At 52.2% G+C, this 15609-nt stretch overlaps 1 protein-coding gene across 2 annotated transcripts in view; it reads right to left on the reverse strand.

The window, feature by feature from the left end:
* The window catches only part of arhgap20 (Rho GTPase activating protein 20), a 202951-nt gene that overhangs the window by 122268 nt on the left and 65074 nt on the right, over positions 1-15609 (reverse strand). For both annotated transcript variants that reach the window (XM_072476806.1, XM_072476805.1), the window contains exon 3: positions 7237-7407. In XM_072476806.1, the coding sequence (XP_072332907.1) occupies positions 7237-7407 (171 nt within the window). The remainder of the gene's footprint in view (positions 1-7236; positions 7408-15609) is intronic.

Below are 15609 nucleotides of genomic sequence, written 5' to 3' on the forward strand. Positions count from 1 at the left end.
ACTTTTTTTAAATGATGTACAATAGATTCAGTAAGTTTTTTTTAAAACTTAGAGTACCCAATTATTTTTTTTCCCCAATTAAGGGGCAGTTTAGCATGGCCAATCCACCTAACCTGCACATCTTTTGGGTTGTGGGGGTGAAACCCACGCAGACACGGGGAGAATGTGCAAACTCCACCTCGGGCCGGGATTCGAACCCGGGTCCTCAGCGCCGCAGTCCCAGTTCTAACCACATAGATTCAGTAAGTTACTGATTCAACCTTGAAAATATTTTCCCATCAGCAAAGCTTCTATTTGGTGGACAGTCTGGCATGATTTGCTGCAAGACTGCCTCAGTGTAAATGTAGGAGGTGCTGACACACAAGTCAATGGAAGATTTTGTGCACAAGTTACAGTAACCAACATCCAATGTTCAGTTGATTATTGGAGATTGTAACAAACCAAAAACAGGAGGGGGTAAGATGAGTCTGAAAGCCTCATAGTTGAACAAAAAGCCTATATTCAAGCTCCTTCAGAAAATAACACCTTTCTTTATTGTGGTGTCTCAAAGAGTTGCTTTCCCAGTCTGTTCATGTAGACTGGCTGCTGATTCCTCAGTGATTTTTCAGTGCAAGAGATGCACAGAACATGGGTGAGAGGCAGGAGTATTCAATCTTCCCCATTCTCGGAAACTGGGCTAGCGGGGAGAATCCAGTTTCAGAGTACAGGGAGTACTGATCTACCACTACTTCTCAGCAATTCCCTGAAATCAGCCAGTGAGCAGCACAGTAGAAGGGGGAGCTGATTGGCATAAGTCAGAAGGTCAGAAAAAGACTAAATAACTCAACTTACGGCCAGAAGTCAAAATATCAGGAGGCCAGAACAAGGAACTTTGAGGAAAGTCAGGTGAGATAATAAGGCGACTGTGAAATACATATGGAGAAGAGGGACAAAAGGCATTTAGGAGAAGCATTAGTGGTATGTAGTACAAGGAGAAATCATTTTAAAAATAAATTTTTATTGAAGTTTTACATTTTATACACTGTACATTCAACAGTGGTATGTGCGCTGGTTACAATATGCAAGCCATTTCCCTTGGTATGGACACCCCCAACCCCCCTCCCCGCCCCGCCCCCCTCCTTTTGTTATTTCAGGATCTTTTCTTGGGTTACTTTATACTATGGGCAGTTATCTTGCATTTACATGTGTGCGGCGTTTTCCCCTTCCCATCCCCCCTATGTCATTACAGCCTTGGACATTGCCTCGAAGAAGGCTGTCCCGAAGAAGGCTGTCCCGAAGAAGGCTGTCCCAAAGAAGGCTGTCCCGAAGAAGGCTGTCCAAAAGCCAACAAGTCTGGGGAAGGCCCAGAACATATGGGTGTGGTTGGCCGTGCCTCTCTAGCACCTTTCGCATTTGTCCTCTACCTCCGGGAAGAACCTGCTCATTCGGGTTCTTGTCAGGTGCGCTCTGTGCACCACTGTCAGCCGCGTGAGGACTGGCCTCGCATATGAGGAGATGGAGTTGGCCCTGTTCAGTGCTTCCCTCCAGAGTCCCCATCCTATTTCCATCTCTAGTTATTTTTCCCGTGTTTCGTTCAGTGGCGAGCGTGTTCTTTCTAATAGCTGTCCGTACAGGTCCCCGCAGTTTTTCCTCCCCAGATTGCCCGCATCCAGTAGCTCCTCTAATATTGTGTGTCTCGGGTCTGTGGGTATGCTGTCGTCTCCTTGCAGAGAAAGTTCTGAACATGTGGGTGTCGGAGTTTTTTTCCATTAGATAGCTGAAGTCTCTCCGTCCATTCCTCCAAGGTCGCTAGCCTGTCCTCTGTGTAAAATTCCTTAACAGTCAGTGTCCCCCCCGTCCTCCGTGTCCCAGGTCATGTCTCCACCTCTTAAAGGTGGCAACAAGCATGGCTGGTGTGAACCTCTGGTTGCCACAGATGGGGCCATGGTGGACATTTTGGTCAAGCCGAAGTGCTGCCTCATCCGGTTCCAGGTGCTGAGGGTGGCTACCATCACTGGGCTTGTTGAATGTTTTGTTGGCGGGGATGGGAGTGCTGCCATGGCCCCCTTTATTTCGGCCTTAATGTCGTCACTCATCTCCTTCATTCCCTGGTGAGGAACTTCCTCCATCCATCACGTGGGGGGGCGGGTTTCGTTTATCATGTCACTGGTCTCCCTCCCTCAGGGGTGGCCAGAGACCCTTCACCTCTTGGATCTGCTGACCCGCTTGTTCACCGCTCTTGTCCCTTGCCGCAGTTCCTGGTATCCCTGCGGCCTCTTGAGCTACTGCTTCCTGGCATTTTTACTATATATCTTGTCGTTGAGGGTGAAGGGATGTTTTAGTTTGATTTTGCGGGCTAAATTCGGTCAACAGTGCCTATTTGTCGGTCTTGTGGAGGAGAGTCACCTGATGTGTGACTATTCAGCACATCCCCACCACCAGAAGTTCTACAAGGAGAAATCATGAAGATCTTTAAAGATATGAATAACTCACACGAATCATTTCAGAGGCTGGAGACATTCAGGGAGGGAAATTATTTTTCCTGATGAGTTGAAGAGGAACGCCCTTACAAATTTTATTTTAATGCTTGTTTTATTTGTGAAGAAAATTGAGAAGTTCTCTGGTTTAAGTTACACAAGCTTAATGCTTAAAATCTTACTGCTACCAAGAATTGGAATTAAACTTTACCACTCATTTCATGGTTAGGTGGATTGGCCATGCTAAATTGCCCCTTAGTGTCCAGGGATGTGCAGGTTAGATGGGGCTACAGTGTTGCAGGGGATAGGGTGAGTATCTGGATAGGTTGCACTTTCAGAGGGCCGGTGCAGACTCGATGTGCTTCTTTCTGCACTGTCGGGATTTGAAGATTCTATGTAGGAGATTGGAAATGGTGGAGAACAAAGATTTCTATCGGCTTTGAACCCAGACCACAGAGCTGGAAAAGAAACATTTCAACTTTGTATTCCATCCAATCCAATAATCTCCAGATAAATCCAAAGCAAGTCACAAAACTACTCACCATTCAGCACTTGTTAGTATTGCACTAGCTAGTGTTGGAAATGGAAAAGTCACATTGATATTGAAAGGGATTATTTTTTGATTATGATGCAACGGTACAAAATGGCAAGGTGGCACAGTGGTTAACACTGCTGCCTCACAGCACCAGGGTCCCTGGTTCAATTCTGGCCCTGGGTCACTGACTGTGTGGAGTCTGCACATTCTCCCCGTGTCTGCATGGGTTTCCTCCGGGTACTCCAGTTTCCTCCCACAGTCCAAAGGTGTGCAGGTTAGGTGGATTGCACCTTAATGTCCAGGGATGTGCTGGTTAGGTTTTGGGGTTGAAGGGATAGGGCAGGGTGGAAGGGGGAGTATAAATGGGTAGCTCATTTGAAGGGCCAGTGCAGACTCGATTGGCCGAAAGGCCTCCTTTTGCACTGTAGGGATTCTATGGTTCTATAGTACCTTGGCACCTTGTGACAATACAAATTAAAAGTGTTGCCTCAATTAATGAAAACTGGAGACAAAACTGATGTCAAAGCGGTCAATAAATAATAAATGAGAAGAAACACATGTTGCACCTTTTTCAACTCAACAAAATAGCTGGCAGCCATTCCTGGTTCATTCCCCAGAGACTGTTCTTCCAAGAGATATCCCTGGCATATCAAAAGAAATCCTTCTTTATCGAGAACCACTAAATGGTTCCATTACACAAGAGCAGATAATAAGCTGTACTTGTCGCAGCAGTATTACTTTCTAACTGATTCTTGCCCCGAGACTTCAGTCCCAAGCAGGAGTCCGGTTTGAGGGTCACTAGAATAATGCAATATATTTCACCATGAGCGATAGGAAAATGATGCTTTTAAAATTAACAAAAGTAGCAAATGCCCCACTTGGAACTGGGGGGGGAAGAGGGGTTGGAGAGTGGGACACACATGAGGGCAATAGGGAATGTTAGTCTGAGATGGGTAAATTGGTCGAATGCAGTAGCGTGCTCAATGCAGACACTGGGGGCGGAATTCTCTGCCCCCCGCCAGGTCGGAGAATCGGCGACGCGCCACGCCGCCTTATTGGCGCCAGCATGGTCGGCGCGGTGCCAGTCGGGGTATGCGCCGACTCTCTGGCCCTGGCCGGCACGCCAATTCTCCGGCCCGTATGGGCCGAGCGGCCGTCATCAAAAAGCCGAGTCCCACCGGCGCCGTTTTAACACCCACTGAGCCGGCGGGACCTCGGCGTTGAAGGGTCCGGGGGCAGCCTGTGGGGGGCGGGCGGGAGGGGGGGTCCGACCCCGGGGAGGGCCTCCGTAGTGGCCTAGCCCGTGATCGGGGCCCACCGATCGGCGGGCCGGCCTCTCTGACCCCCAGCCTCCTTTCCTCCGTGCCGGCCCCTGTAGCCCTGTGTCATTTGGCGTCGGGGCCGGCGGGGAAGAAGGCCACTGCCCATGCGCTAGTTGGCGCCGGCCCAACTGCACATGCGCAGACCCCACGGCGCCGGGTTCAGGCCGGGGTCGGCAGCTGGAGCGGCATAGGCTGCTCCAGCGCCGTCCTAGCCCCCTGTGGGCCGCAGAACGGGGTCCCGGAAAGGGCGCCGACGTCGGAGTAAAACACTCCCGATTTTACTCCGGCGTCGGCACTCAGCCGCCCGCTAGGAGAATCCCTCCCTGGGTGTTTGCAAAGTATTCTCTTTCCTAATGCTAACATTGTGAACAGATAAAAAGTAACCTTAAAAAATGGAAAACAAGCAACTGAATGAGCTGCCTAAAGAATTCCAACAAAATAATTGCTAACAATTTTAAACGTGAAAGGTTACAACAAAACTGATAAAAAGAAACACTTCTGTACACTGGGACACTGAACACAAGAGTGAACACTTTGTTAAACACTGTTCTGTCCAGAAGCTATATTGCTTGTCACTTTAATTCAGGGTCACACTCAGACCTCTCGGTCTTTTTCTCTCTATATTATTCCAATGAAAATTAATGCCAGCTAAGGCACATTGGAAGGATTCTGTGGAACCCGCTGGAGCAGGCAGGAAAACAGACAGGCTCAAGGAATCGTGCACAAAATCACGGCGCGGATACCTGACAGCAAGAAAACGGCTCCTGACTCTGTGGGTGGCTGGAGAGTAAGCAAGTGACAAACCTGCCCGTTATCGGCAGAAACGTCAAATATCCAAAATCAACCACTTGCATGCGATTGAGTGCTGGTGTGTTAAAACAGCTTCCCTGATTCACTGGGAGAGCTCTTTTGTATTCCCTCTATGTGAAGTTAATCGGTGACCACATGAAGCAATCATACCAGTGTGTGCTCGCAATTACGGCAGCAACCATGATGTTCATGTGTTTTGTCACTCGCAGGTGCGACACTTGTTCCTGCCAAAGCCTCAAATCAATGGACGGAGCCTAAGTGACAGGGTTACCCACTTCGCACACAGATCAGGGCCTACCGATCCGCGGGCAGGTCTGTGCCGTGGGGGCACTCTTTTCCCTCTGCCTCAGCCACAGCATCCACGATGGCCGACGCGTAAGAGACACCCCCCACGCGCATGCGCGGGGATGACGTCAGCGGCCGCTGACGCTCCTGCGCATGCACGGACTTCTGCCGCCCGCGAAGTCCTTTCGGACCCGGCTGGCCAAAGGCCTTCCACGCCAGCCGGTGGAGCGGAGACCACTCCGGTGCGGGCCTAGCCCCTCAAGGTGAGTGCTTGGCCCCTAAAGGTGCGGAGAAATCTGCACCTTTGGGGCGGCCCGACGCCGGAGTGGTTCCCGCCACTCCATCCCGCCGGGACCCCCCGCCCCGCCGGGTAGGGGAGAATCCCGGCCCAGATCTTTATTCCTTTTTTCTATTTCAACAAACCACAGAAGCATGCATTTTCAAAAGAAACTTTAGCATCCACGTTTATTAGTTTATTAGGGTTTCACATAGGCTCCACTTTAAGTTGTTTTTTACCCCCAGGACCACAAACACTAAAATTCATTTATTTCCTCTTAAATAGCCTTCCATAATCTGGGGAGACGGTGGTGTGACGGTAGTATCACTGACTCGTAATCTAGAAGTCTGATGTGTTATGTACTCTGGGATAACACAGGCTGTAACTGGATGCAGCTTTAACCAAAAAATACTCCAGACTTTGAAGTTAGTTCAATCTGATTTATTGAACCAGCAGCACAGTTAGCACAGTTCTCTGTGAGTTCGATTCTCTGCTAAGTTAAGTGTGGTTACTCTGTCTGACTGAACCAGACTAGCTCTTAGCCACGTGCTGGAGGTGTGATACTGTACATACACCCTGACTCACTATGTAGATGTTCATCAGTGGAAAGAGGCGGAGTGTGAGTGCCTCGTGCCTTTTATAGTGAGATACCACCCCGGAGTGTCCTGCCTGCTCATTGGTCATGTCCTGTTCTCTGTGTTCATTAGCCGCCTGTCTGTGCCTATATGTATATCATTATCTGCATGTCTGCATATCATGACAAGGTCCACGTTAGTGCACTGGGGGTGTGGGTTCAAATCCCCCACCATTGCATGTAGTGGAATTCAAATGTGATTTAAAGATTTATGGGCAGCACGGTGGCATAGTGGTTAGCACTGCTGCCCCACAGGTCCCGGGTTCAATTCCGACCTTGGGTGAGTGTCTGTGTGGGGTTTGAACTTTCTCCCCAGGTGCTCTGGTTTCCTCCCACAGCCCGAAGATGTGCAGGTTAGATGGATTGGCCATGATCAATGTGCGGAGTTATGCGGTAGACTGGGGGAGTCGGCCTTGATGGGCTGAATGGTCTCCTTCTGGACTGTGGGATTCTATTGATTTGTGCTTACCCAAAGTACATATGATTCAAACGATAGAAACCTGGAGAAGGAACCTTAGTTTACTGTTCCTCTCCTTCGTCTGATGTCAATTGTGGTCCGCAACTGTTGCCCCAGTTGAGATCAGTTGCTTTGAAGCTGGTATCTTCCTCATTTGAATGGTTTAGTGTTATACTAACTACCTTCGCTTATTAGGAACTACTAGAAATTTAATGACCCCCCCCCGGCCCGCTCTCATACTCTTTGCAAGATGGTGCCCAGACTCTCAGTCTCACTAAAACAAATTTCAAAAGAACTGCGAAATGGAGATTAGCTCTTTTTCTTAAAGGAGCAAAATACTGCGGATGATGGGAATCGGAAATAGAAACAGGTGATGCTGGAAAAGCTGGCCTGGCAGCATCTGTGGAGAGAGAAGTCAACCTTTCAACCCCATACGACTCTGCTTCTGATCTTTTCTTACTTGAATTTTGCAATGACTAAAACATCATTGAACAGGAAGAGATGTCGGTCTTGGGCTTGGAGACCAGTCTTGAGCTGGGCGTGTCCTTCCATAAGAAACTTTCTGTGCGGTCCGATAATTGACTGAACAAGAGGACAGAGTTCTGGACTGACAGGGAACAGGCAGGATTCTCTGCAAAAGAAAGCAAAATGAAAATAAGTTGAAGGTCAAATCATTGAACAATCACATTCCAAGAAATTGAACCCATTTGCCACGTCAGTAATTGATTAATTCTAAGCACATGAAGAGCTAATCTAGTTTTAAAATATAATGAAGCACAGCAAGTGATTAGAGTAGTTTGCTTCAGTTTTATCAAGTATAAAGCTTGTCCAAATGTTTCTCACTACAATGATATCTCACCCTTTAAGCAACAATATCCTTACAACTTATAACCCGGTCATACTGCAAGTCTTAGTCAATCCAGAGTAGGTAGCACACAATATTCTGCTGCAAACCTGCAATGAGAATGAACCTGGGAAACCACTTTGGAGAGGCAACCTCATAATCGGCTTCATATCTACCCATTCATCTCTGGCACACGGATTCTTTATGTACCAGTTACTGGATCAACTGCATTAACTCTCCAAGCCTCGTTCAACAGCATTTCACTTCACGCTGCCAAGAAGAACATGAGCATCAATGTTATGGAAACACCATTAGCCGCAAGTTCCTTTCTAGGAATCTTAATTTGACTTGTGGACAACCTTTCCTTCATCATTGTTGGATCAATATCATGGAATTTTATACCTAACACCATTCTGGGATCCCCATTACTACAAAGACTGCAGCGCTACAAGGCAGCAGTTCAGCGCTACCTTCTCAGACTATAATAATTCTGGGTTGTGGGGGTGGAATATACGGCTTTTTAGTTGTCGAACATGTCCCTGGCATAGTATTAGGGCTGTCGTTGGATCAACAGTATTGCCCATTTAAACCTGGGCCACCCTAGGTTCAATGACCAGTCAATGCTCAGTTTTCCCAACAGGATTGGTGCTGGATGATCCCAGCCTGAAATCAGCCAGGGTTGGTTTTCTATTTGCAAAACAACGGGACCAAGAGGTTCCCAATAAGTTCTTCTGCATTGCCAACAGAAGCCCATCAATATTTACTGTTCGGAGTCCTAAATAACAACCCGGTACGGTACTAAGACAAGATATTGGAGATATTGTCAAGGCCTATCAAACTGTGTTCTGGCGTGAAAATTCAGGTTTGTGGACACAAGTAATATTTTTTAAATCACAACTAAATGCTCTGTAGCAAAGGTAAAGGGCACGATCTAACTGAAAAGTTTCTAAGTGCGGTTGCGAGCGGGAACAGCTGGGTGTTTGCCAATGGCCGACCCGGCAAGGCCGTCACCGGTATCAAACATTAATTAGGGCACTTAATAATATCACATGGGCTTCACGCTGGAAAGGACTGTCTTGCCAGCTGATTCATTAAGACACATGAAGAGCTAATCTAGTTTTAAAATATAATGAAGCACAGCAAGTGATTAGAGTTAGCTCCCTGTTAGCAAGGGGGAGCAGCTCTTATACCGATCCCGCAGAGCAAACCCCAAACAGCACGCAGCCTTGCCACCGACCAAACCCGCCCCATGATTCAGAGATTCGGACCTGGCTAGACTGATGGACACAGTGGAGTCCAGACAGGACACCTTCTTCGTCAAGGGGGTCAGAGGATCAGCCACAGGGCAGCCAGTGCTGCCTGAGGCAGTGGCCGTCAGTGTCAAGAGTGTCACCAGGAGGACTGCTATCCAGTGTCGCAAGAAGCTCAACGACTTCCACCGAGCCTCATGGGTGAGTTGGCATTGGCCCCCTAGCACCAGTCCTGCCTGCCACCCCGCATGGCGCTATGGATGGCACCATACCACCCCCCTACCTATGCCCCAACACACCCTGGCACACACCTGCACAAACCCCCCCCCCCCCCCCCCCCCAACGATGCATGAAGTGTGCGACTCTCTGTTCCCGGAGGAGAATTTGGACTGCAACAAAGGGCAAAGGGCTCTGAATATCAGAGCGCTCACCCCCTATAAGGAACAGGCTCTGGAGGTTGTGAGGTGGCTGAGGACAGAGTGGTCACGGACGTTGAGATTGGCCTGAGCTGCAGAGGTGAGTATTCACCAGCCTCCATGCAGATAACCTGTCACAGTGTGTTGTTCATGCCAGCTGTAACAATCCATCCCTCTCACTGACCGCGGGCGGGCTTCTCCTCTACCCGGCGGGGCGGGCCGTACCGGCGCCGAGGAGTGGCGTGAACCACTCCGGCGTCGGGCTGCCCTCCGCACCTTTAGGGGCTAGGCCGGCGCCGGCGGGATTGGCGCCGCGCCAGCCGACGCGGAAGGCTTGGCGCCCCGCCAATTGGCGCTGAAGGGCCTCCACTGGCCGGTGCGAGTTGGTGCATGCCCGAGAGCACCAGTGTGTGCTGGCGTCATCCCAGCGCATGTGTAGGATAGTTCTTCTCCGCGTCGGCCATGGCAGAGCTTGACAACAGCCGGCGCGGAGGGAAAGAGTGCCCCCACGGCACGGGCCCGCCCGCGGATCGGTGGGCCCCGACCGTGGGCCAGGCCATTGTGGGGGCACCCCCCTCCCCCGCAAGGACTCTGCAGGCCATCCGCAGAGCCAGACCCCGCCGGTATGGACCTGCTTTGATTTATGCCGGTGGGACCGACCGAAAACGGACGGCTGCTCGGCCCATCGCAGGGCAGAAAATCGGCGGGGTGGGGGGAGGCCACTGCCAACAGCCCCCGACTGGCGCAACGCGATTCCCACCCCCGCCGAAAAAACCGGCGCCGGAGAATTCAGCAGCCAGCCTCGGAGCGGCAGGGTGGGATTCACCCCCCCCCCCCCCCCCCCCAGCGATTCTCCGACCCAGCAGGTCGTCGGAGAATCCCGCCCAATATGTCCATTCTCCCACACTGTTCCCATACCGGTGGTGCCCGACAGCCCCCTCGGTCCCAAAGTGGACCCCAGGGCCCTAAAGACACCGATTTGGAGGAGAGAGTGCTGAGTGCCAACCCGGACCCATCCCATGGAGTGGCGACGGTGGGCACCAGCTCACCCCCAAGTTCCACCCCCCTGATGAAGCCATGTCCCGAGGTCAGCACATGGGACAGGGTGGCACGGCTGTGCATGTGCTGCCGATAAGTGAGTCAGGGCCCTCAGTCCCCAGAGCCTCCAAAGGATGCCAGTCAGAGACATCGAGGGCCACGGGACAAGGTAGGCAACTGGCAACCTCGATCTCAGATGAGATGTGCATCCTGGGGAAACACCTAGACGTAATGGCAGACCTAGGAGGGCCAAGCACGTTGGAGGTCACTGAGAGTACTGGGGGAGGGGGAGGGGGGTATTGTACATCACATTAAAATCCTTTTTGCACAACCAGTTTGACGCCTCTGTCACTTTCTTCAACAATGCAGACCGACCTGCGGTCCATCTCTCCAGGCATCTACCCCCCCCCGTGGCACTCAGCCAGGCTCCGGCTATGGACATGTTCCCGGAGCTGCGTCACATCCCCTGAGCGTTGGGATGTTGTGTGCATGGTATTGCCTCTCGCATGGTTCATACCAGTGTCCAGGCATCAGTGTGTGATTGGGGTGGCAATGAATCCCACATGCTACATAGCCGCCTACCACTTCCATTGTGTGAAGTGCTCATTTAACCACAACTGCTGATTCCCTAACAGCAATTGCCTTCAGCCGCACAGCCAGTGGCCTCCGCAGTCGGCGCGGTTTATGTGTGATCGGTTGGGCAGGTACGCAGGGACAAGGGCTGCCCCCGGAACAGGTACACATGGTCCAGGGGTTGGCATGGCGGTGGCGTGAGCGATTGCCCCCCGGTTGCCCCCCCAGAACCTCCCCCCCCACCCCATGGCGGCACACCCCTGCAGAGGGTCCCCCACCACCCAGCCGAGCTTCCAACTCTCCCCCCCCCCCCCCCCCCCGACACCCCGAGCACTGGGGTGGCAAGCCCAATGCCCCCGACGTCTTTGCCTGTGAGCAAAAATGGCTACTCACCCGGCTCCCCACAGAAGCCCTTCCATCAGGTTCATATTTTTCAAAAGGGATACTGATCGGCGCCAGGGTGGTACTGGGGGGGCAACCGGGGGGCAACCGCTCACGGCTGGGGAGGCCGATGAATGACGGAGGTCATTGGATATGAGGTCGCTCTCGTTGATTATATGGAAATAGAGCTTACAGAAGAGATCATTCGGCCCATCGAGTCTGCACCGGCCCTTGGAAAGAGCACTGTACTTAAGCCCACACCTCCACCCCATCCCCATAACCCAGTAACCCCAGCTTAAGTGGTGATAATTGGTGAGATCCCGATTTCGCCTATGGGAGTGGGCTGGTTGCATCGCAAATTGTTTGCTGCTTGGCACGGATCTAGATTTTGGCCTCTCCCGCTATTCCCCACCCAACAGGCGTTCAAACTACTGGAGCTGGAGTTGGCGCCAAAGAGCCTGGCAGCTGGAACTGTTTTGAAGCACTCCCCTTACCACACACACACTCCAGCCACAAGGATGGCTGCCCATCCAAAATGACATGCCCGCCCCCCCCCCCCACCCTGAGGTGTGAAGACCGAGGAGGACCCACAGCTCCATACCAGTAAGGAGAGGAGGGACACCCTCTTCCCTAGGGTGAGCTGCACACTCAATCCTGCCCTCCTGAGCACCACCTGGAAGGTGGTGGCAGAGGCAGTCAGTAATAATAATAATAACTTATTGTCACAAGTAGGCTTCAATGAGGTTACTGTGAAAAGCCCCTAGTCGCCACATTTCGGCGCCTGTTCGGGGAGGTCGGTACGGGAATTGAACCCGTGCTGCTGCCTTGTTTTGCATTACAAGCCAGCTGTTTAACCCACTGTGCTAAACCAGCCCCTGTACTGCCAGCCTCACCAGGAGGAGACAGCTGATGATCTGGAGGGGTGGGGGTTCAATGGTGAGGCCTCTGCCCCGAAAGGGGACAGGACCAGGGATGGTTCCAAAGGCCATGGTGCAGGTGTTGTCTGGTTGGAGTGAGCTCTACTAATCCCCTGTTTCCTCTGCAGTGGGGCAGCATTTCTGAGGAGTGCCAACACCTGGCGAGTCTATGATTGAGCTTGGCCACCCCATCCCCTTGTACAACAGCTGAGATATGAGGGGAGGCCTGGTTGGGCTCCCAGATGTAAGAGGCTCCCTAAGTATTCACAGGACACAGGCAGCACTCAGCAGAGTGAAGAGCCACGGGCCTGTATGTGGAACAAAAGGGGTGCATTTAAAAGACAGGCTGCAGCAATGGTGGTTTGAGCCAGGCCACCCCGATCCCAAAGGGGACAACCAGAGTGCGTGGACTTGGCACCAAATCACTGCCTGCTATTGCCCCCCCCCCCCCACCCCAAGCAAGCCCAACAATTTGAGGTTTTTTTCAAGCTTCCTGGACAGAGCAACCTTTGTCCAACCCATTAATCACGTTTAAATGCCAGTTTTGCAAGTCCCCGCTGGCACGGAGCGCAGACCAAGTTGTTGCCACCAGGGAGGGCCTGGAGGCTGGTGCCAGAATTGGCGTCGGGCGCAAACCTCGATTTGTGCACGACGCCCGATTCTCATTCACATTGCGATTCCCGTTCCCAGTGTCGCAAGGCGGAGAATCCAGCCCAAACCTTTTTCTTTGTTTAAGAACTCCTCATGAAGTTTGTTATTTTTGTTTTTCAAAACCATTTGGAGTAAGTGGGAAACGCTAACACCAAAAAGAAAATGTTTCTATTAGTATAGCTGATTGAATGGCACCAATTCCTCCTGCAAAGAAATAAACACCTGCACATGCTCAGACTATACAATCCAAATTCACTTGGCAGAACTACAGCTCAAAGCAAAATCATCAAATCAGGGGCGTCATTCTCCGACCCCCCGCCGGGTCAGAGAATCGCCGGGGGCTGGCGTGAATCCCGCCCCCGCCGGTTGCCGAAGTCTCCGGCACCGGATATTCGGCGGGGGCGGGAATCGCAGCGCACCGGTTGGCGGGCTCCCCCCCTCGATTCTCCGGCCCGGATGGGCCGAAGTCCCGCCGCTAAAATGCCTGCCCCACCGGCGTAAATTAAACCACCTACCTTACCGGCGGGACAAGGCGGCGCGGGCGGGCTCCGGGGTCCTGGGGGGGCGCGGGGTGATCTGGCCCCGGGGGGTGCCCCCACGGTGGCCTGGCCCGCGATCGGGGCCCACCGATCCGCGGGCGGGCCTGTGCCGTGGGGGCACTCTTTCCCTTCCGCCTCCGCCACGGTCTCCACCATGGCGGAGGCAGAAGAGGCTCCCTCCACTGCGCATGTGGGGGAATGCCGTCAGCGGCCGCTGACGCTCCCGCGCATGCGCCGCCCGGAGATGTTATTTCCACGCCAGCTGGCGGGGCGGAAATTCGTCCGGCACCGACCTAGCCCCTCAAGGTTGGGGCTCGGCCCCCAAAGATGTGGAGGATTCCGCACCTTTGGGGCGGTGCGATGCCCGTTTGATTTGCGCCGTTTTGGGCGCCAGTCGGCGGACATCGCGCCGTTTCCGGAGAATTTCGCCCAATTTATGGAAATTTAGTTCCCAAAAGGTTTGATTCAGTGTAATTTACTGTCAGTACAAAACAGCAGTTATTGTGAATCACACAGCATGGGCGCGATCGAATGATGACGGGATTGTAGTGTTGGGTGCTCTGGTGCACAGATGAGCCAACACAGTTGTATGTGGTACAACTCTATTTTATTTTAACTCTTATAATACAGTTCGTTCTGGATACTCTGCACGTGCTGTCTCCCTGAGTGTGTTTGGTAGCAGGTCTGTCCTGGTCTTCCTCTCCAGCTAATACTGACCACCGGGGGTCGTGTCTGTGCTTTTATATCTTTCTGTCATTGGTTGTGGTGTGTGTTCTGATTTGTCTGTTGGTGTGTCTATCATGATGTGTGTGTTTGAATATCATGACATCCCCCCTTTTTACAAAGATATGTGCCTACGTGGTTATAAATATAATCGTGTCGTGAGTGCATCTAAGAGTGTGTGCGTGTATTGTGTACAGCATGTGTATATGACGTAACTATTTACATGGGGCGATGTCGGGTGCGTCACACTAACAAGGTTGTACCATTACAAAACATGGATGCGAGAGAGAAAAAAAACTTGAACAGTGGTCCGGTCAGACGATATCTGGAACAATAAACAACAACAGGTTATAATACAGAAGTGTTTGACTTTTTGAACGTATGAACAGCGTTATAAGTCCAGTCTAATGGGTGACCGCCTCAAGAATAGGCTGGTCCTCAAGCCGGTTCAGCTGTGGAGATTTGTGGTCACACTGGTTCACCTTGGACTGTTGGAGGTGATGCTGTTGCCGAAGTCTCTACTTTACCATTTGTTGTACTTCGTGCAGTGCTTGGTTTTTTATTCGTGCAAATATAACATTCAACATCTTTGTTAGTGTTGCCTTGGCTGTGGTTTGGTTCTGGTGGCGATGGAAGGGGCATGATCCGTGGCATCTCCACGAAGTCATCCTTGGGAACCAGTGGAGGATCCGGCGTGTGCGTACGGTTCAGTTGCGAGCGTGGAAGGCGGCGCAAAGCTCGCTGATTGCGCCTACACACCAATCCATCCGCCCTGCATGCCAGGAACAAGATGGAGTCTTTTTTCTTTTTATGTTTGTGGTGGACGGCATCTTGTAGCCGATGGGTCGTTGCCATCGAAGTAGCACCATCACTAATATCATGCAAGGCGATGACTGTGCCAGATGTGGAAGTTGGCCGAGACCGTGCACGCTGGTTCCGGCCACCTGCTGTGCCGGAAGGGCGACTCCGCAGAGAAACGTCGAAGCATGTCGCCTTGGAGAGAGAATTGTTGCTCGCATCAACGTCTGGCGATGGCGCAAATTGGTGTGTCCATCTTGGACCGCCGGTGCTGGTTGCCACTGCCGACCCAGTGGGACTGCCACGCGATCCATTCCCTGTCGCCGTGGCATCCGCCGTCACCCTGAGCGTGCCATCACCGAGGCCGCGACACCGCCCGTCCGGAGCAAGGTCTGGCGAGCGCGAATCAGAGTCGGCGCTTGGCTGCTCCCCATCTGGAGTCCGGTCTGCCTTCCGTCGATGTCCCCCGTCCGGAGTCCCAACAGGTTCATTGGAGGCAGCCGAGATTCCCTGAAGCTGCACCTCTGGAGTCGGAACATGCAGGAATGCACCAACCAGTGGAGAGGCTCGAGCCATCGAGGGTGGAAGCGGTGCGCCGCCACCGCAGTCGTCAGTGGTCCCACCGTGATCGTCGAGTGCCTCGGTACGCACTAGGCGAGGTCTGTCACCTTGCACCTTTTGCATGGGAAGTGGGATGCTGTCG

Source organism: Scyliorhinus torazame, chromosome 15, assembly GCF_047496885.1.
Source record: "Scyliorhinus torazame isolate Kashiwa2021f chromosome 15, sScyTor2.1, whole genome shotgun sequence".
Classification (NCBI taxonomy): Eukaryota; Metazoa; Chordata; class Chondrichthyes; order Carcharhiniformes; family Scyliorhinidae; genus Scyliorhinus; species Scyliorhinus torazame.